The 23,672-nt window shown below is 37.2% G+C and overlaps 1 protein-coding gene across 1 annotated transcript; it reads left to right on the top strand.

Moving 5' to 3' along the window:
- Positions 1-299: 299 nt before the first annotated feature.
- On the top strand, positions 300-23,492 carry LOC127655107 (rac GTPase-activating protein 1-like). Its single transcript, XM_052142734.1, has 19 exons — positions 300-382; positions 469-581; positions 650-815; positions 8,058-8,158; positions 8,589-8,791; positions 9,421-9,557; positions 9,660-9,732; positions 9,882-9,938; positions 10,122-10,217; positions 11,487-11,628; positions 14,072-14,217; positions 15,794-15,955; positions 16,033-16,128; positions 17,464-17,662; positions 19,226-19,331; positions 19,412-19,544; positions 22,913-23,036; positions 23,246-23,357; positions 23,438-23,492. The coding sequence occupies exons 1-19, from the start codon at positions 300-302 to the stop codon at positions 23,490-23,492; spliced, it is 2,304 nt and encodes a 767-aa protein (XP_051998694.1).
- The last annotated feature ends 180 nt before the right edge of the window (positions 23,493-23,672 follow it).

Raw genomic sequence — 23,672 nt, 5'->3', positions numbered from 1 at the left:
AAACTATCACTGATGCCTCGTGGTGGTTGTTTTCACATGTGAGACTTCGATTTTACTCGACACTGGATTTGACCAAGGGTTATTGGCAGATCCCCTTGACACCAATTTCTCGTGAAAATTTCTTCTCCACACCTTCCGGATAACACCAATTTGTGACACTTCCATTCAGTTTGTTTGGGGCTCCGGCCACATTTCAGCGCCTCATGGACCGAATCCTCAGACCGCATTTGGCTTACACCACTGCCTATTTGGATGACATCATTATTCATAGCAATGATTGGCAGCGGCATATGCAGCATATGAGGGCAGTTCTGGCTTTGCTGCAACAGGCGATGCTCACGGCAAATCCTAAGAAGTGTGCGATTGGGCGGGTGGAGGTATGGTATCTGGGGTTTAATTTGGATCATGGGCAGGTGCGTCCCCAAATCGACAACGCGGCAGTGATTGCAACCTGCCTGGTTATTACAGGAGATTTGTGCCTAACTATTCAGATGTCACCATTCCACTGACTGATCTCACTAAAAAGGGGGCTCCAGACACGTTCCACTGGACAGAGCAGTGCCAACAGGCGATTACACAGGGTAAAGCCGAACTTTGCCAGGGGCCGCATTTACATGCACATAAATTCTCTCTCCCTTTTGTATTGCAGACGGATGCTTCAGACAAGGGACTGGGGTCCGTGCTCGCACAGGTGGTGGAGGTGTAGGAGCCCTTGATGGTGTATATCAGCCGCAAGCTATCCTTGAGGGAAACAAAGTACAGCAGTGTCTGGCCATCAAGTGGGTGGTCCTCACTCTCCGTTACTACCAGCTGGGGTGGGCCTTCACCCTCTGCTCAGATCACGCCCCACTCCAATGGCTCCACTGCAAGAAGGATACCAACACGAGGATCACCCTGTGGTGTCTGGCTCTCCAGCCCTTAAATTCAAGGTGGTCCACAGACCGGAGGCACAAATGCCTGTCACCGACTTCCTTTCCAGAAAAAAAAGGGGGGGGGGGGGGGTGCTAGACAGGCCGGATGGCTCCCTGGACTGAGTCAGGCGGTGGGGATATCTAGCAGCTGGGGTGTGGCCAAGCTTCTTTCCGGAGAGAGAGAAAGCGGTAAGGGCGCTTACACCTGAGCTAGATTATGTCTAACACCTGTCTCTAATTCCAGTGAGCATGGGGAGAGCGGCATATAAGTCAAGAGAGTCAAGTCAAGTCATTTTTATTTGTATAGCACCTTGCACAACACACATTGTGTGTCAATCATATCAAAGTAGCTTTACAGAAGATAAAACTGTAATCTCTATAATGTCTGAGTCATCATTGTGTAGTTTGATAAAATACGATTGTGAATTGTGTTTAAAAATAGGTAATTAAATAATCATTGTATTTATAACCCCAGTGAGCAAGCTGAAGGAGACTGGCAAGGAACACAAAACTCCAGATAGAGAGAGAGAGAGAGAGAGAGAGAGAGAGAGAGAGAGAGAGAGAGTCTGGCATGAGAGACTCGTGCTGATGCTACTGAGTTTGTGATGCTAAAGAGTTGTGATAAAGACTTTGTGATGATTAAGAGGCTGTGACTAGGCGCCTGTGATGCTAAAGAGTTTGTGAAGCTGAAGAAGTTACTGTGCCAGTTGTGACTGTGATACCCCGAAGCTCACCTGAGACCTGAAACATCCTGTCCCAGTGTCCTCCTTCCCTCATACTGTGTGACTCCCTTACAGTCTGTTTACTAAAGTGTGTAACTTTTTCTCCTATCCCAGCTTAAAATGCAATAGCTATAAGTGAGCCATTAAAAAGCAGATTTTCCTGAAAAATATACAGGCTGTGTCACTTAAAAAAACTGTTTGAGCGTCCCAACTGCCCAGTACAGCAACATTGGCTCGACCAATGCCGGGAGTTTGAGATGGGACTATCTGTTTAAAAAAACAATTGAAAACAGGGGAGTTTTCTGGAATCAATTTGAAAACAGTGATTATTTCTGCAACTGTCATTTGGTGGTACTGGTGGTGCACAAATTACACACTTCAGCTTTAACTTTTTTCTGTGCCTAAACAAATATAAGGCACCACATATTATGTATATGTGAAACTAGTGGCGGGCCGTGCAGTCTAGGCCTTCATTGTGATTCACGCAATAAAGAAAACACAGTTTCACAATGAATAAGACACCCTATGCCTTTGGGCATCATACATTATGTCACAGCTAACTAGTAATACCAATTGACATATTAAAAACATGGATCAAAAAAGGATCGTACATATAATACGTCTATATTAAATATTTAGTTACTATACTATAATGCATTACTAAATTAAATAATAAAATAATGAATAAAAATAATTCAATTAAATGGTGACAAACAAACCAAAATTTTCACTTTCAACTGAATTACACCAATGGGTTATCAGTTCAACTTTAGTTTGACATTAAGCCTCATTCTTTAGGACTATGTTATATACAGTAAAGAAAAAATTTGTATTAGCCAACTAGTTTTTAAGGCCTAGAATAAAGAGTAACATTTATATTTAAAAATAATATTTTGTGTTTATTGCATTATTCAATCAACCAACATTATTTTTGATGCAAACACTAGGCAACAACTATGGTTTTACCAACAGGGAAATGTAGTTAACAGTGACATTGAGCAGAAAGCTTACATATAACCAGTTTTGACAGAGCTGCTGATAAAAAGTTAAATGATCAGCATCAATTGATGAGATGAAAAGAAAATTGGAGATTGTATCGGATGTAAAAAAAAAAATCCTGATTGGAGCATCCCTAATATTCAAGTTGATGATTAGTGGGCTGAGACCCCATCACAAAATGGACAAAAAAGGTACACGGTGGATGGTAACATTTGGATATGAAGGAGGCTTTGTTTCACTGTTTACATATTTATTTGTTTGTGGGTGAACTGAAAAAAGGTCTCAGTTTGGTTCTTTTTAAGAGGGCTCAAGTGTGAAAACCCCAGTAGCCTTTTTGCAGTTGAACATGTGGAAAACATTACCATCATAATCGCAGTTCAAATCGCAATCACAATATTTTTCAAAATAATCGCAATACGACATTGCAGCCCTAGTACACGGTAAAATGGTAAATGGTCTACACTTATATAGCACCTTTTTAACCTTAACAGTATTCAAAGCGCTTTACACTGTGACACATTCACCCATTCAAACACACATTCATACACCAATGGCGGTAGAGCTGCCATGCAAGGCGCTAGCCTGCCATTGGGAGCAACTTGGGGTTCAGTGTCTTGCCCAAGGACACTTCGGCATGTGGAGTCGTGTGGGCCAGGATTCGATTCAATCCTGCGATTAGTGGCCGATCCGCTATACCACATGAGCCACAGCCGCCTCAACATGGTTATGCTGTGTTCCATTTAAGTTGGACAAGGCATATTCCTACTTGATATCTTCGACCATAAATGCATTCTATTCCGTGATATTCAAAACTGCAACGCTCCCGTTAGCTTAGCAGGGGTTTGAATCTCATTAGAGATGTCTCCTAGCAACCCAACTGATAAAAAATGCTGCAGCGCCAGCATTTGTGCTTCAGGTGTATGATTATCAAAATACATTATAATTTACCATGTTTTATACACCTGTTTCTGCAAGCATTTGTTAAACAAGCTTTAATGTCATGTAATGTAGAAACAAACTCATTTATTGATATTACTTAATAAATTGTATGTTTATCACTTACTTTGTATATCTCCCTGAGTGTCGACATGTTTGTGTGACATCATGTGTTGAGAATTTCTGCACGAGCCTACAAGTTGTAATTCTGACTTCAAGATGCATTCCATTGCACTTTTCCTAGTAGGAAGTTATAAAATCTGACTTTCCGAGTTGAATGGAATGCAGCACTAATGTTCAAAACTTGATCCGACACTGAATGTTCCAGCAGCATAATTTACACTTAGAAAACTCTTGATGTTGATATAACAATGCAAAAAGCACTTACCAATTTACTTGAAGTGAAAATCAGTCCTCCTTTCCAGTTTAATAAATTAAGCAATCACGGTCATGCAGAACATCTCGTTTTTAATCCATAAAGATCTTTCTCAGTGGTGATGAGGCAGTGACAGCCAACTCCTCAGTAAGATCTTGTGTTTTACACTCTTGAAATACGTACATCACTTAAAGCGTGATTACGTCACTCAAGGGCAGCTAGAAGGCCTCGACCGGGACATATCCTAAAGACCACACCCAACAAGATGTTGGTGAATCTGACAATCTGACTTTAGTTGCACGTTCATTTGCAGTGTTGAGGGATTCTGTGGAAATTCTGAAGGCCTGACGGGGTGGAGCTCAGACTCAGACGCAGCTTCTTACATGCGATTTGTGAAACAGTTGTCACACTTTGCTTGTAAGCATCAAGGAATCAATTCTGACTGGACAAACTTTTTGTTTTTCTCTATTTGTTTGTAGATTAATTAAGAGTGGAAAGCGATTAAAAATACATAGGCAAAAAGGTGATTGAGAATGAAAGGATGAAAAATATTTATTTATTTGGCTTGTTAGGCCAATTTTTCCAGAGAGCAGGCTTGTTAAATAGGGATCTCGGATCAAGCACTCCTGGAGAAAAAATTATTCGCTCAGAATAAATGGCTCTCTAGGTTGTTGAGTAAATAATTAATGAGAGAAATGCTTAATTTAGTAAAACCATGTTGACTAAATAGGGACTAGTATCATACACATGCATCTATGCATTTCAGATTAGCGTCTCAACGGCTGAGCTGTGAATATATTCAGCCAAAGGCAATAAGCTCCCTAATGAGCCAATGCACAGCAGAGCAAACATTAATATTAGCCAAGAGACAATAAATTGTTTTTTAAATGTTTATGTACAGAACTCTCGAAATCTAGGCTATTTGTTTTGTAGAGTTCCACCTAATTAACAATTGCGTACAAGAGGATGGGGTAAATACATAGGCTATATAAGGAAAACAGTTGAGCAATATGAATGTTTTTAGAAGATTTTGGTTTAAAAAAATTGTGGGGGTGATTAATTTGACTAATCATAAATTTAAAATTACATATTAATCTCTAATAAAACTGGCTATTCACACAAAACAATTCAAACGAACGAGTTTAACTAAATGAGCCAACCCTCTCCCATTTTCATTATATAGAACAAAGATTAAATGAAAGTGAATGGTGACTGAGGCTAATATCCTGCTTAACATTTCCTTTTGTGTTCAACAGAAGAAAAAGTCATATAGCCTAGGGTTGGAAAAACATGATTGTGAGTAAATGACAGAATTGTAATTTTGGGGTGAACTATTCCTTTAAATTGCCATCAGCAGTGAACACCACTGAATTTATTGCTATGCAAAGGATGAATCTTGATACCCATGACATTTTCAGATTGCACTAAAATTCAAATGCAGTATTGCACAAACAGTGACCATGGCCCCACAAGCCAGTTAAACTTTCAACAATGAGAAAGACCTGGTGTTGCAAGTCTTTTATTTCTTACAAAATTGAATTCGCTCCAACAAAACACCACCGCTCTTGATCTCCTATGCTCAAAGCAGTCATGTTAAAAATGATTGTAATAAGATTTTTTAGGGTGCTAAATTAAAGTGACTCCAGTGGCAGCAGAACCCATTATTTGTGTAACAGAGCATTTGCAGTGGAGACTCAGGCCTTTATACACAGAGAAGCTTATTTTCTTGTGAACAGTGTTGAGTAAAGCAAACACAACAAAGCTTTGCTCAAACACCAACCTTACATCACTGGCAATCTCACACAGCCATAAATAGTGAAGGTGCGGCATGCTGAAAGTCCACTACAAAATGCCTTGACTGCCCTCTCCTGGCCAGTGTGGACGGGGGCCGTGAAAACTCCTCCTTAATGAGCACTAAAGATGGGTTAGGGTCCGTTATAATCAGGATTGGCATTAAAGTAAGAGTTATGCACTTTAAACGTATCTCAGCAGCTCTAGCTGATAGCATGACTTTGACCCAGCTCTGTCCTTGGATGAGAGCAACAAAAGAGTCAAACATCTGTAGTTTTAAAAGCCTGAATTAGTGCCCCTCATGTCATGAGTTGCTCTTGATTTGCTGATGATTTAAGCTTAATACTGCACAGCCAAAAACTGTCAAGAAGATTGGGACTCGCTGTCGCTTGGTTAAATTGTGACCTTATTCACATTAGCATCATATTTGTTTTTTTATAAGAGTGAAAACGAGGCTGTGACAGATACTTAAATTCTCTTCAGTGGGTTGTCCTGTGGAAATCTCATCTCATTTTCCACAACTCCTGTAGTGTTTAGTCTACTAAAATATTTTGTAAAGATTTTTTTCAATGTTTCATCAGCAGATGGTCCAAATCATCATTACAACCCATTAAAGAGACTGTAAGTCTATTCCTGAAAGCCTCGTTATCATTTCGGTCAAAAATGAAAGATGGCACTAGTAAGAATAAAATCAATGGCTATATCTCAGTAGCTATAAGGCTTTGAGTCAAATGTCCAATAAATGCTTGTTTTCTTAAGCATTGGTATCTGTTGTTTTCAAACAGCTAGTTCAAAACCTTCTCCTTTAAAATAAATTCTAATATTATCATACATTTTATATTTTAACATTATATCAAAGTTTTAGTGGTATAATATTTTTGTTTTTTTAATTGTTTTGTGCTTCATAGACTTGTTTTATCATTTATATTTAGCTGAAAAGTCATTATATAAATAGATCAGATGCTTACAAGTCAATTTTTTTGAAGAGAAGGTTTTATTGTGGCAAATCCCCACTATTGGGGCATGTTGTCACAAAAGGCTAATGTATGTAAATATGAACTGTATCATTATTCCTGAGAATTAATGGTGGAAGTGTTCATAGCTTTAAAGTAGTCTAACTAAGTTTTAAATACAAACCCCACCCTGATTTCCACTGCAGTAAAAAATATTACAAATAAAAATTTCAACATGCCTTGTAAGAATGTGAATGAAGAGAAAATAATAATAAAAAAGGCAGTCATCTTGGTCCTAAATGTAATGTTTGAGAAGCATTTCAGAGTAAATATTACCACATGCAATTACAAATGAAAGAGAAAATGGCAAACAAAATGGTTTCTTTACATACATTTTCTAAACTACATCATTGGGACTTTATTGTAAAAAAGCTCCTACCTTAGTTCAGGTGAAACCAAAGGGATGGATTGATGGATGGATGGATGGATGGATGGTGTCACGTTGTCAACCTTAACGTAATATGATTGGCAATATTACTTCCATGTAACGCACACCTGGCAAAATTTTGTGATGTAAGCGATATGTGTACTTTTTGTAATAATGAAAGTGAAAGCCTTGTAGTATATATCTTCGAAGTTTTGGTGTGAACTGAGTGATTATTGTTTTTCTACAATTGATAAAAATTATATTTTTTGCATTAAAGATATTATCTGTTATTTTGAACATGAGGATAGAGCATTAGTTTGTATAGTAAATAGTTTTATTCTTGTAGCAAAATTGTATTTGCACAAGCAGAGGTATCTTAAAAAGCTACCCAGGCTCACTGAGTTCTTAGTTGATGTGTACTTGGTAAAATCTTTAAAATTGCTCATGAATAAGAAATGTTCTTCTTTTTTATGATATTATGATGACATTTTTGTATGAACCGTGAACCAGGACAAATATTAAGTTTTGTATGTTTATTATTAAAAAAAAAAAAAATCCTGGGTTTTTTATTTATTTTTCTTCTATTATTATTGCCTTTATATGTCTAATTATACAATTGTTAACTTTTTTGCCTTCACAATAAAAAAATAAAAATAAAAAAAAAAAGATTGGCAATATTACATATTATAAATTGTTACCTTTCAATAAGAATAAAAAAATAATAATCTATCAATCAATAGCTAATTAACCGAACTTGTTTGCCAAGCACAGTGTTTGTATAGCCGATCGTCTTACAAATATTTTAAAACTGCTCGAGCGCCACTCCAGATCCAATCGGAGCGAATCGGAGAAAACGCGCGCGTTCCCACCGTAGCAAGTGTTCAAACACGTCCATGTGACATTAAAACACTCACGTGACGCAGTTAAAGCGGTTTGTTTGAGTTCATCAACAGGCACGACCATGGGGGATCAGTTTGTTAAAGAAATTCTCAGTCTGTGTTTGCAGAGGCTTGCCATTGAAGAAGCGTCAAACTGTGAACAAGGTATAAATGTCACATTTATTAGTATTATTTGTAAACGATATGTTTGCACTTTGATTCAGCTTAAATGGTTGTGTGCACCTTTACCTATGAAGTGTGTGTGTGTGTGTGTGTGTGTGTGTGTGTGTGTGTGTGTGTGTGTGTGTGTGTGTGTGTGTGTGTGTGTGTGTGTGTGTATATGTGTGTGTATATATATATATATATATATATATATATATATTATACACTGTAGAAGTTCACTCTTGCTATTTAAGTGCACATTTGAAAGCCAGGTTTAAATGACATTTTGATTTACAGATGGGGTCACATTACAAGCTAACACTTGTTCGCTAAAACCATTTGTGCTGCCACAAATGTAAAAGATATGAAATAGAATGTGGACCAGTATGAAGCCATGTTGTCATATTACCAATGGTTGTCTCTTATCTACAAGAGTTAATTGAGGTGGTGAAGAACTTTGAGGCTGCCCGAAAGAAGTGGTTGCATGCAGAGCTTGAGTTGAAAAAACACAAGGAGCTCTTGGTGAAGTCAGATGTGGCTCGAGCTGCTCTGGAAGTCAAACTTAAACATGCTCGAAACCAGCTGGATGTGGAGATCAAGAAACGCTACAAAGCCGAGGCGGACTACCAGTGCCTGGTTAGTTATGACATTACTTTAATTTAATCTCCTTGAGCCAAAAACCATAGTTCTATAACCATACTGCAGGAGGTGGAATCATTCAGTCTCCCTGCAATTCTTTTCACACAATAGTAGTATGTTCAAATAAACATAATTCCTCATGATTTAAAGCTGAAATATTTTTTTTTTTTACCATTTATTTTAAAATACTTTTTACATCTCCAATTAATATGCAGCGGCAAATAGAATTGAGCCATTTGAAGGTTTATTTATATGAAATGTTTAAACACTGTGGTACTTTTAAAACCCAACCAGTCTGACACACTGGAGCAACATTGGCTCAACCTTTTGTTTGGAATGGGGCTATCTGTGTTTCTGGCCAAAAGTTGGAAAACAATTTTTGCAGTTCTGTTGTGGATGCTAATGTTGCTGAAATGATCAACTTCAGGCTCCATATTCTACACACAAGTGTGGACTCTGAGATGGGCTGAGGGCAGCATTGGTGACAAGGCCACTATCATTCTTGTAAATATGGGTGTTGATGTGCTTATGAAGTTGTTCTTTTATTGCTGCTGACCATTCAAATGGCAGCGTAGTTCATTAAGGGTACTTGCAATGTCTTTATCTCTCATTAATTTATTTGACAGGAACGGCAGATGCAGTTGATATGTGACGTTCTTGTGCATGACAGCAAGTCAAGTGCCTGTCTGAATGATGAGCAGAGGTCAGTGCTGACTAGTTTCAGTCACAGAGGAGCCTGTGTCCCACAGCACAGAGGGAAACGGTACATGAACAGGCAGTGTGCTCTTCAATTAGCACACACATGCTGATCTGAGTTTTTTTTCCCACCTAACACAATGCTGTTTTCCATCATCTTTTTTATCAGATTATCTGTGATTGATGAGTCCTCCTTCCTGTCTCACTCTGACATTAGTTATGATAGAACCGACGATGATTTGGTAATGCATCACATTAGTCTTTTTGTTCATGATATATGATTGTCAGACACAAGCAAAGTGCATGCACATGAAAGTTATGAATGAAAATAAAAATTAGTTCATAACATTTGTTCCTAAAATTATTTTTATCTGTCTGATATGATTTCTAGGACTTGGACAGCTCAGCATTTGTTAAGCCTCTCAAGTCAAGAGCTCGTGAGAGAAGAGTAAGTAGTACTTGTATCTTTTTTTTGGATACTTGTTGCTTTGTATTTTGAATCCATTTACCCTAACACATTGTATATGTCCATTTCACATATGTAAAAGTTATATTTCAATATGCCTGTTGTAAATTGATAGTAATTATCATAGTTTTGTGTTTGTCCACTTCATCTCGGTTCATTTTTTAGCGTTCCTCAATGGGCCCAAGTGTTGGTCCACCAATGCAGAAACGGGGAAGAGTCAGCCGTTCAGGAGATCTCCTGTGTGCTCGACCAGTGGAGAAGGTTGGGAGATGAATGATTTTACTATTATGTTTCTTATTATTGATTCTATTTTTTGAAGCAAGCAAATGCATACAAGGATCTCTGTGTATACGAATGCACCAAAAGAGAAACACACCTGAAAGTTGAGGCTTCGAAATCCATAAAAATGTCCACAATTGTACATTGCGTGCACTGCTAACAAATTGCTGAAAGGGGAAGAACTACTTAATCTTTGTTTAGTTTTATTGGTTTAGTACTTCTGAAATATCTTTAAATTATATACACCCACACGTGAAAACTCCAGGCTCATCAGTTGCCTTAGAAAACATTTAGCATAAAACAACTTTTATATTTCATGAAGCGGGACCAACTAAGTAATACTTGCATTTATCTCGGTAACCCCACTTAAATTCGACACTTGCTAATGGAATAAATTAAAGGTGCGCACACACACGGACATACTTGTACACCATTGTATTTAGAGCAGAAAGATGGGGGAGTGTTTCGCGGGAGCGGGAAACTAAGAAGGCACAAATACGAGCATATACTGTATGGGCTGCCCTCAACAATGATTGACAGGCAGTAAGTCTTCTGATTAGCTAAACAAACTGGGCTTACAGAGACCGTGTGATGTTTCCATGATATCTGACAGGTCATAAGGAAATTTTCTGCATGACATTTAATAAATAAAAAAAATCACTTGAAGTACCTTTTTAATCATGGCTGACTGCAAATAAACAATTTTACTATGGAATTGGTAACTAAAATGTTTTTTCTTTTGTGTGATGCTGGACTCAGACCTCTAGACCATATCGTTCAGCGCATGAACAAAATTACTTGATGCACCTTTAAAATCATGACAATTCTAGATGCCATAATGCATCTACAGAACTGTTAAAAAGGCAATTGAGTAATTTGTTCATTTCACCGTGAGTTAAGTATTTAAAATGTGGTCATTCTCAATAAAGCAGATATTGTTTTCTCATCAATTTATCTGTCATTAGTTTCTCAACCTGTTTCTTGCAATCATATTGCCTACTATCACCACACTGCTCAAATGAAAACAGCAGTAGACCATGTCCTCCATGAGTCTCATATCACTCCCACTCTGCTGAAACCAATCACTTGGCACTTTGAGACACTTCTTGTCCTATTTTCCTCATTGAATGTGGACATGAGCTAGATAACCAAGTGTTATGCTCCTAAGGGTCTTTGATTCTTTGAGAAAGGATTATTAGTTCAAATGGATTTTTATGTTTGTTCGTCTGTGCTTTTTTTTGTTTTTTTTAGGAAATTGAGACGACAATTGTGAAAGCGTCTGTCTCTACCCCAGAGAGTGGAGGGCAGATTCACATGGTAATAGACATCACTCAAGAGACTCCAGAACATCCATCCAGAGCTTTCAGAAATGAACATTTTCCATCTGTTGGCGGTAAATAAAGCTCAGCGGCTACTATGGAATGATTTTCCGGACATTATTCAAAAGGAATTGCAAATTGTATTTGCAATTGCATTTTCAATTTGTGGACGCATAAAATGTGACATAATCCAAACGCAATTGCAAATCGCGCATTACCGTTTGCATTTTCGTTTAAGCGAACGCACAGTGACTGCCAGATTTCAAATGGAAAAGCAAAGTCCGTTTGCAACTGTGTTTCCCGTATCTTACGAGTTTTGGCCCTGTCGTATTTAAATAGCAATTTCAATTACCACGTCTGCTTTTTCACTTTCTCAGCGTCGCGTATGTAGCCAGCCAAAACTCAAATGGAATACTAAAGCTGCGTACACACTGCCAGCGACTTTATCGCTGCAGGTCGCCAGTGGCTGGCGGTGAAATCGCTAGTGGGTGTTCCCACTACTGGTTGCCTAGTAACGTTTATAAATGACATTCACGGATGTCATTCCATTGCTGTTGACAGCGAATCTCTTTTCTTGCCACTAAAAACAAACATTTTGGAGGGAAAAGACTAAATATAAATGGAATCAGTACATAAAATGCTTTATATCAAAGATGAATGAGAAACAAGTCGTGCTGTTTGCCAGAGTGGCTGTTTATCTGCGGCGAAAATGCAAATGTCAGTCTGTCTGGGTCCATAAAATCCCCGCGATCTCAGATACACCTTTCCACGCAGTATTTTTCTTTAAAATGTCCTTGTACGTGGGAAGAGACATATCATAGAGCACTGGAAAATTTCTAACAGCAAGAATTAGCCTTTCATCCATCTTTCCGTTACAGAGAGAGAGAGAGAGAGAGAAGGATCACGTGAGCTCTCCCGTCGTCTCTCCTATTGGCTGTCGCTTCCGTTAGTCGCTCCAAAGTTGAACTTTTCTCAACTTTGTCGCGTCGCTGGACGCGTCAACGGTCGCGACAGCTCGTGTCGGCGGAAGTCGCTGTGCTCGCATTGAAAATGAATGGTATTGAGTCGCTGTCGCGCGCGATGTCGCTGGCAGTGTGTACGCACCTTAATTCCCTTTGTATTTCCATTGATGCCTTACATGAAAACCTGTCAATCAGGGTCAAGGGTGGGATTATGCTATGGGGCGTGTTTGTCTTGGGAAGAAACGTCAAGATCAAATAAACCGGCGTCTGTTCAGGGCATCACCTCTTTATTTATTTTGTATTTATTTTAATGTTTATTTGACAGGGACAAATGCATAGAACATTGCTTTATAAAGAATACAAAGTAGATGCCACGCATACATGTTTCTAGCCATGACTAATTTGCAACCCCTGTCCCTGGTTAGGCTTATAAATTTAAAACAAAAATTACAGAGTATTGAGTTTAAGATTTATAATTAATAAAATACATACAACAAATACATCCCATATATGAAATAAGATATGGGCTTAAGTAGATGTGGAAGTCACTATAAAACAAAGTCTAGACACATTTAACAATACAAGAACACAAAAGTGTGCATATGTCTGTGCGTGCTCACATATGCAACATTATGTTTGTATGCATTGTGTTATGTCCTGTACAGTCAGTGTTCACAAAGTTGTTTCAGTTTCAGCCATTGCTTTAAATGTGTATTAAAAACCTTGAAGTCTGTCAATGTTTTAATTTCAGATGCATTCCACAAATGTATGCCTCTTACTGAAAATGATGTCTGACCAAATGTTGTTCTACGTTTTGCAGCTATAGTTTCCACTTATTGTGCCTCTAGTTCTTATTCCGCTCTTTTGTTTATGTACTAGTTGACAGAATATTTCTGGTGCAACGTTGTTCACACACTTAAAAATTAGTTTTAAAAAAGAAAAATTTACAAAACTGTCAAAACTCAAGATATTATGCTTCCTTAGAATGATGCAGTGATCCATCTTACAGATTTCTGGTCCATTACTTTTAATGCTTGTTTATATAATGACTCTTGACCGTCGACCGTGAGTGACGTCACTTCCCAAGACAAACACGCCCCATAGCATAATCCCACCCTTGACCCTGATTGACAGGTTTCCGTGTAAGGCATCAATGGAAATACTAAGGGAATTAGTATTCCATTTGAGTTTTGGCTGGCTACATACGCGACGCTGAGAAAGTGAAAAAGCAGATGTGGTAATTGAAATTGCTATTTAAATATGACAGGGCCAAAACTCGTAAGATATGGGAAACACAGTTGCAAACGGACTTTGCTTTTCCATTTGAAATCTGGCAGTCACTGTGCGTTCGCTTAAACGAAAATGCAAACCGTAATTGCGCGATTTGCAATTGCGTTTGGATTATGTCACATTTTATGCGTCCACAAATTGAAAACGCAATTGCAAATACAATTTGCAATTCCTTTTGAATAATGTCCGGAAAATCATTCCATAGGCTACAGTCTCCTATGACACTTTCTAATCCTCCCAAACTAACCGTGTTTCTTTTATTCAGAACAAACGTCTGTGTGGGCACCTTGTGAGGTCCTGGAGGCCGAGACTATTGTTGAGATGGAGGTGACTACCCCCGAGCCCAGTCTCCCTCAGGACTTCACACCTACTGTGGATAAAAGTTTGCAGCATGTATTCCAGCAAAAAACAGTAGGTGGCCATACGTAATACTTTTCAACATGTTTTTAATGTAAGCTTGGTATTAATATTCATTTCTAGTGATGCGTGGTCTGAACCGTGGTCAGCTGAGACAGATTAACGTTTACCTGGTATTAAAATGTGTCTCAAATATTCTTAGATTTCATCTATTCATCATGTTATTAAAAAAAACTTTGAAAAATGAATTTTAAAACACTGTTGAAATGTAATCTTTGTGTCTAATTTGGTTTCATTCATTTTTGAAAAACATTTGCTAGTATTATAATGCTTTCATTGCACCTTGAATACATGAGAGTATAAACAACTTGATCATTAATTTCCCAAAAAGTTTTCAAACACATTTTTCAAGGTAAAAATATATTTTTTATAATAATTATGAATGAGTCAAGAATATCAAGAAGTTTTTTCAGGGTTCCACCACATGTCTTGAACAAAGTCTGCCTTTTCATTAAATTGTACAAAAAATATCAATGTTTTTTAAACTTCACACTCAGTCTTGAGTGTCTAATGGTGTCCGCTCTGTTTTATTGTTAACATAAACAACAAAATGGCTACTATGTTGGTTTCACCCAATGACTTTTGTTTAAAAACACTTTTATCCACCAAATCAAAGTCAGATTATTCTGCACTAGTTGTGTCAACTGTTCTTTTTTCAGGAATTTTAGCTTTTAATGAGACGTTGACTTTTGTTTTTTGTATTGTGTCTGGACACCACATGACTTCAAGTAAAAATATCAATATGACTTTAAATTGTAAATTTGCTCAATATAGCAGAGGTATTTTTTAAGTAAATGGTTTGTGTGAATTGCATTTTTGAATAGGTCTGGACAAAAATGAGCATCACTTCATAAACCGTTAGGACACGTGGCCATAATATGCCCCTGTTACACTCTGTTATTGCATTTTGTGAAAAGAATCCAATTTTTTTAGATTGCTCACCCCACTGTCACAGACACATTTGTTTTCTACTCCAATAATCGGACTAGTACAGGAAGTTTGGGCTGTTTCTCTGAAGGATGCTTAAACCATAGTGCAAAAAAATTGTTCTACACACAAGTGTTTTATTGGCAAAACCCTGAAAATGGTTTGAATTGAAACCATGTACATGTTGTACACACCTCATACCAATACCTTACCTTCTGTTCTCTTCTTTTTAAAGAAAGACCAAATATTTTCTTGAATTGTTCTCTTGGTCATTTTTTGAAAGAGTGCAAAACTTGCATTCCCTTCAGTGGAGGTCATCGATTAAGTTCGACAAACCTGTTTGCCAGTGTTTTCAGAAAACCGGCATCTTTTTGCAGTGGAGAGAAAGCTTTCCTGCTCTCAAGATTTTGTGACTAAAGTTTCTCCCTGGCAGAATATTTTCAATCTGTAAAGATAAAATCTGTTATTTATAAAATGTAGAAAATGTTATATTTTACTTGCATGATTATTTCCAAGTGATCTGTGACAAAATTGATCTAAAGGGGATGGTAGTTTTACAACGGGGATGTGTTTTGGTATTTCTTCCACCCCCCCCCATTCATGAGTGCTTTTGAGAGCTGCTGGATCAACATGTATTTTCTAGGTGATTCGTCCAGAGACGTGCACACCATGTGGGAAGAGGATTCGCTTTGGGAAGATCGCTGTAAAATGTAGAGACTGTCGAGTGGTGAGCCATCCTGAGTGTAAACACCTTTGTCTTAAGAAGTGCAGTCCTACTGCACATGGATCAGCACGATCCAAAGAGGTATTCACCCTTCATAGTGCACATACACATTCACATGTTGAGATGATCCATTAAAATGGTTTGGATTTTCTTTATAGGAGAATTTAGAAGGCTTTGCTTCATCTACACGTCCCAGGATTCCCTCTCTGATCGTTCAGTGTGCTTATGAGATTGAGAGAAGAGGACTTGAAGAGGTTTGTTTTTCTTAATGTATAGTAATATTATTTCAACATGGGGATAGTTTTGTAAATGGAAATCATAATTACTATTGATATTCCTGAATATTATTAACTCTTCAACATCATTTAAATAATGTCAACAATTTTCCCCTAACCGTTTAAGACTATTTCAGCGTCTGTGGTGCTATTTTTGTTAATGTTACATTTTCAACAAATGGAAATCAGAATTGCAGTGCTGGCAAGGCAGTACTATTGACATTCCTGAACATTGATAAGTCAATGCATTATTTAAATTAATATAATTTTCACCAAACCATTTAAAATAAACATTTCATCCATAGTTGTGCTATTTTTGGGCATTTTCAATAATTTTAAAAGAATGGATCATTCAAAAAAGAAGATTCTGTCATAATTTACTCACCCTTATTCCAAAATTGTTTTAGCTTCTTTTTTTTTCTCATGAAGAATACAAAATAAAATTTTATGAATATCCCAGTCCATCTTTTCAATACAACAGCAGATGATAGTGACTCACTTTAAAAATATCATAAAGTTATTGTACTGCATGTACACGCAAGCCATTGTGAATGGTGTTTCTCTTGAAACACTCATGAATGTGCAACATATTATCACTAAAAATGAATTTTGTATACCTTCAGAGGACTTTGAATATGGAGCACAAAAACTACTTTTATGAAGTGAGTTATTATCAACTGCTGATTGGCCATGATATTCTTTTGTGTTCCGAAAAAGAAAGTCATTCTGGCTTGAAACGACATGACGTTTTGTAAATTATGACACTTTTTTTTTTTTTGTGTAAACTATTTCTTTTAAGAGTATTAAAGTTTTGAAAATCTCTCATTGAATTGCACTGATACATTTCAGCAATTAAAATGTAACGAAAAGCAAGTATGTTGTCAACTTAAATGCTGCATTGTCATTGGTGTTTCTTGCATCTATTTTCATTATAAATTGTGACTGGTCTAGTTTAACCATTTATACCTGCCTTTACATTGCACACAGTAGCTGTGTTGATTCTTGAGTGCTGCTGACAAAAAGAAAAAGACATGCTACTTACAGGATAACAGCAAAGCAGCTCTGATGCATTATTTATGCAGAAGTAAAGAACTGTAATATGCTTTTGCTGCCTTGCAAGCATAGTGTTGGTATTTCCTTCAAAAAATGCAAATATAGTCTTGATGGGGACATTTTTGATTGATTGACATTTTCAATCAACAACTTTTAAGGCAAAGCTTTATTTGATTTAAGAAATTAATTTCTTCAAATTGAAGTACATTACAAGTGTTACATTTCAACAGTTTTTTTTTTCTGTCTGACTGGCGTATGTAGAAGGGTATTTACAGAGTGCCAGGAGGAGAGCGGCTGGTGAAGGAACTGAGGGAGAAATATTTGTGTGGCAAAGGCCCGTTGATGCTCCACAAAGTAGATGAGATTCATGCTGTCTGTGGACTCCTCAAAGACTTCCTGAGGAAACTAAAGGAGCCGCTCATAACATTTAAACTTCACAAAGCATTTATGGAGGCTTCTGGTAGGTTTGAGGATGGATTTGAAATTGTCATTTTTAAATAAACCACACTTAAATCTGACTTTAAGGCAACAATTAACTGTTTACTGACAAAAGAGTGTTCTTCCAGTCCTTAAAGGACTGACTTTGACAAGTTTTCAGTGCCAGTTTAAATATCCAATACTAATCCAATCCAGTTAAATTCTGTCATTTTCTCGAATATTGTTACAAACCCATATTATATTTTTCAATTGAACTCAAAAGGAGATGTTTAGCAGAATACTCTGGTGCACTTTTCCATACAACCCCAAAAATTACAGTACTTGTCAGTTTATACCACTTGTACACTACATTCTAAGTCCTCTGAAGCTATACGTTAGGTTTGTGTAAGGATTGGACATAAATTAAAGCTGCACTCAGAATTTTTTTAAAAGGTCTCATCATAGACTTGCACTGACACCTACAGTACCTAGCGGTTTGTATGCAGCATCATTCTAACACAATAGGTTTAATTTACCAATGTCATTTGTAGAAGTTCACTAGAGTCAGCCATAATAATGCTATAACATGGTGATTACTGAGATTAAGCAAGCCTTTAGTTATTATTCACTGTATACATTTACCTCCACAGTAGCTCTAATATGTATGTCTGATTTTTGCATATTCAGCCTTGCGCATTGCGATCAGATATGAGAACCAAATGCTGTTTGGCATCACTGGCTGACAATAAGATGTCAATGCTGGAAAAACCCTGAGTTATAAATTGGTATGAGAGTCAATAAATCAATGGAAGACCTGTCTGTCCAGAGTTTCTATTCTCACTGTATAACTCTTTAACCATATCATTGAGTGTGACATCTTCTGAAAACGCATTAATGGTCACAACTTGACTTTCAAACTTTTGTTTGCTTTGAGGTGTCTGGAAAAAGGGTTGTCTTTTATAAGGAGAAAATGCAATTTATCAGAGGGTGGATACTAACGCTTGTGTATGCCGGAGGCATAAGGCCGGATTTATACTCTCATTCATTTAAGGGGGTGGGTATTTTTTTTCCATTACTTGAGATATAGTTGACAAGTCCCTGATGACTCAGAAACAATCAATGTCGAACACTATCTCCCAAACCAGTGCTTGTCGTCTTCAGCATTTTAATTTCAGCCTATTTGCTGCTGAATAGAGGGTAAGTGGTAGATTTAGGATCAGTCAGGGTCTTTCTGCTATTATTCCTGCAGAATGTCTTTTTCTTTTTTTTTTTTTCTTTTTTTTACTCTATCCCTCATGGATTACCATGGATGACTCCAGGGTAAAGTACCTCCCTTTTAAATTATAAATTGGATTGGATGTCATGGGTAGAGCTATATTGTCTAATTTTCTCAGTCATAAATGGCTGTAGCATGCAAATGATAGAAAGTCCTTCATAATACATTGCTTCTACAGGTGTTTTCGTACCTGATCCATGTTCTTTATTCTTAAAGGCCAAAGTTGAAGTGATTAATTTGTCTATAATGTTACATTGCTCTAGCTAGAGAATGTAATTGAATCTGATGATTTGGCTGGTTCATACATACGAGTCATGTTATCACTTACAGAGATGGCAGATGAAGACAAATGTACAGAAATGTTATTACAGGCTATCAAAGAGCTGCCACTGCCCAATAAGGATACACTTGCTTTCCTAATGCTGCATTTGCAGAGGTAAGATGCTCACATATGCTAACTTCTTATTTTTTACTTTGTGCATCCACAAACAGCAACCATACTAATTTGTTTCTCAGAGTTATGCAGAGTCCAGTGTGTCAAATGAATCAGAATAACTTGGCCAGAGTGTTTGGGCCCACTATCATTGGACATGGGATTCTGGAACCTTCTCCCATGACTATTATGAGGGACACAAACACCCAGCCCAAAGTGAGTTTTTCTTTTTTGAGTAAATCATGATGTGATGTCCTGCCTGTTTCAACAAAATATATTTTACCTCATTATTATTATTATTATTATTATTACTATTATTATTACTATTATTTTGTAGCATTTTAAACAGTCATATTGGATGGCTTCTATTTACATAATTATCAAATTGGTTAAACTACTTAAAGTAATAACAATTTAATGTTATAATATTAAGAAAAATGTCAAATTGTGTAAATTAAAAAATAAATTCAAAATTAGTTTTATTCCAAGCTTTCTATTTTTATAGTCAGGATTTCTATTTTGATAGTCGGGAGGGACCCTACTGTGGTCATCACTATCCTCTTGCAATAGGACCAGCTGGGTGGCAAAAACATTGCTAGTAGTACCTCAAAAGTAATTGGAATCAAAAAATAAATATTGACCATGACAAAAGAGAAGATATGTTTTCAGCGAGGAAAAGAAGGGCTAGATTCTGGCTTTACTGGCAGAGGGATACAGTAAATCAGTTGCTTCCATCCTTAAAATTTCAAAGGCAACATAAGAACAAGATCACCGCAGACACTGGGGACAACAAATCTACAGACCAGAAGAAGAAATTACTCTCCACTGACCAGGATGACCACCAACTCATTTGAATGTCACTCAACAACCGTAGGATGACATCAAATGACCTACAAAAAGAATGGCAAATGGCAGCTGGGGTGCACGGGAGAGGACGGTTCGAAACGGGCACCTAGGGGCAGGGCTGAAATCGTGCAAAGCTAGAAAAAAACAGAAGCAAAGAAGAGCTAGGCTGATGTTTGCAAAAGACCATAAGGATTTGACCGTAGAGGACTGGAGTAATGTCATCTTCTCCAAGTCCAATTTTCAGCTTTGCCCAACACCTGGTCCTCTAATGGTTAGACCGGAGACCTGGAGAGGCCTACAAGCCACAGGGTCTCGCACCCACTGTGAAATTTGGTGGAGGATCGCTGATGATCTGGGGGTGCTTCAGCAAGGCTGGAATTGGGCAGATTCGTCTTTTGTGAAGGACGCATGAATCAAGCCACGTACATGGTTATCCTGGAAGAAAACTTGCTTCAGGTCAATCAACGTCTGGATGGAGGAGCACCTGATCAACCCTGTCATGGCTAGCCAAATCTCCAGACCTGAACCCCATTGAAAACCTCTGGAATATGATCAAGAGGAAGATGGTCACAAGCCATCAAACAAAAGCAGAGCTGCTTGAATTGTTGGGCCAGGAGTGGCGTAAAGTCACCCAACAGCAATATGAAAGACTGGTAGAGAGCATGTAATCTGTGTTTGGAAATCAGGGTTATTCCACCAAATATTGATTTCTGAACTCTTCCCAAGTTAATATTTATTTAGAAACATGTTTTAACTTGTTTTTGCATTATTTGAGGTCTGAGAAAAAAATCTTATTTTTTTTGTTATTTTGACCAGTTCTACAAATAAATGCTCTAAATGACAATATTTTTATTTGGTATGTGGAGGAAATGTTGTCAGTAGTTTATAGAATAAAATACAGGGTTGTAAAAATTCCGTCATAATCGATTACCCGTCATTTTAATTTTCATATTTTAATGATAATCAGACATTGAAAATAAAAGCTATTAATTCACATTTAAATTTTGAATCATGAATTTACAGGACAAGCATATGGCAGATTATGCATATATTTATGAAGAGAACAGATGAACAACAGAGACATCACATAAAGCAGATGAATGTATTTTCCCCCGCAGTGACAGCGGAGACCACTAAAACATGAACAACGCAATATTACAAAAAACAAATACGATTAAAATAGTAACAAAACACGTCAAAAATGAACTGAACGGAACTCAATTGACAACTCAAAACGATAAGGTAATATTTAATTAAAATAAATGAGACATTCAATGTCTCGTCACAAATTTGGACAGTTTTTAAATATTTCTTGTTGCTTAATACTCTCAAAGACATTGATGAAGCAAAAACGTGTGTGTGAAAAACACTTTGGTGTGACGTCACTTCATAGACTTTAATGTATTCTGCAGCGCTGATGTGAGTCATGTGGAAGACCCTTAACGCGTATAAATATCACTCACTTTCGTACATTAATCATTCCTCAAAAGTGACCAATTATGGTTTCAAAACGGTGAATTTCTCCAAAAAGTGAGGAGTTTGGATCCCTGAAATTACTTGTTTTTCCACAGCACACATGACAATCTTTCATGGCACAGTGGTTGGGAAACATTGTTCTAGCTGTCAGTTTGTTACTCGGGTGACATTTCAACCCACGCTTAATGTAGCACTTGCCATAGATGTGGCTGTCTTGTCAGGCACTTCTCACACACCTTACAGTCTAGCTGATCCCACAAAAGCTCAATGGGGTAAAGATCCATAACACTCTTTTCCAATTATATGTTGTCCAATGTCTGTTTCTTTGCCCACTCTAACCTTTTCTTTTTGTTTTTCTTTTTCAAAAGTGCCTTTCTTCACAATTCTTCCCACAAGGCCTGCACCTCTGAGTCTTCTCTTTACTGTTGTACATGAAACTGGTGTTGAGCAGGTATAATTCAATGAAGCTGTCAGCGGAGGACATGTGAGGTGTCTATTTCTCAAACTAGAGACTCTGATGTACTTATCCTCTTGTTTAGTTGTACATCTGGCCTTCCACATCTCTTTCTGTCTGTGTTAGATCCCGTTGTCCTTGAAGACTGTAGTGTACACCTTTTTGTATGAAATCTTCATTTTTTTATTTATTTTTTTGTCAATATCAAGCAGTGTATAGCATTCATTCATCAAAACATTAATTGACTGATGAGCTTCTAGAGAACGTGGTTTCTTTTTTTGACCTAATATTGAACCTAAGACATGCCAGTCTATTTCATACTGTGGCAACTCAAAAACAAACACAAAGACAATCTTAAGTCTCATTTAACAAACCAAATAGCTTTCAGCAGTGTTTGATATAATGGCAAGTGATTTTCTAGTACCAATTTAGCATGATTACTCAAGGATAAGGTGTTGGAGTGATGACTGCTGGGAATGGGGCCTATCTAGAAAATAGTGATTGTGCTGTTTTTAACATCAGTAATGTCCTGCCCATACTTTGTGATCAGTTGAATGCCACTTTGGTGAAATTGAAGTAGGCTACTAATTTCCTTCCAAAACAGCAAAATCTGTATATTTATATGCAAGTGTATGTATATTATTATTGTTATTATATTATTCCATTTACTTCTAATAGCAAAATCAAGTTTCATTTGTGACGTCTGTTTCGTCATTCTGTACAGCAGATTAACAGACAAAGTGATATAAATATCTTCAGGCATAAATATTTTGGTTTCATCTAGGCAATTTTGAACTCTTCAAAACAGGTAGTTGCTCGGTTACTGTCCTTCCCCTCAGATTTCTGGGAAGGCCTTTTAGTCGAGGAGCCAGATCAGGTCAACTGTCCTAAAGTGGAGTCCATAAACAGTGCCTGCCCAAGCACAAGCAGAGGTACACACATCAGTGCCCATGTTGTATATCCAGGTGTTATAACATTCAAATATAACATCCAAATGAGAACAATAATTTACACACATTTGGTTCTGGTAGCGTTATTTATAATCCAATGTAATTCTCTTCAAGATGTAGACTGTAAATAGATGTTGACTTTGTCTTAAAAAATGTTGTCAACACATTGCGCACTACTGTATGTCTTTCAGATAAGCTTTTTAAACCCCTGACCTCCCCTGAGATGAGAAAATGCACTAAAACTACATCTAGTGGCTCAATCAAGGGTCGAATAAAGAACTTTGGTGGTGCTTTCAATAACCAGTAAGCTACTTTTTCTGTGTGACAATTGAATTGTGATTTGTTTATTATTTTGGAATTAATTAATGCCCTATCCTTTCTAGGAGCAAACCAAGAAATGAACCAGGCAAAAAGAAATTCTTCACATCCCCGAAATGATGTATTGTTGTGTGTGTGTGTGTGTATATATATATATATATATATGTATGTATGTATGTATATATATATGTATGTATGTATGTGTGTGTTTTTGTGTCTGGTAGTTGTACAGGAATACACTGATTTGGTGGCTTTGTGGGGTCTGCAGCACTTTATGTCCTACCTTTAAAAATAGTTATG

The sequence above is a fragment of the Xyrauchen texanus genome, chromosome 14 (assembly GCF_025860055.1).
Source record: "Xyrauchen texanus isolate HMW12.3.18 chromosome 14, RBS_HiC_50CHRs, whole genome shotgun sequence".
NCBI lineage: Eukaryota > Metazoa > Chordata > Actinopteri > Cypriniformes > Catostomidae > Xyrauchen > Xyrauchen texanus.
Note: the sequence above shows the minus strand (reverse complement) of the source record. Positions and strands in the feature narration are given on the sequence as shown.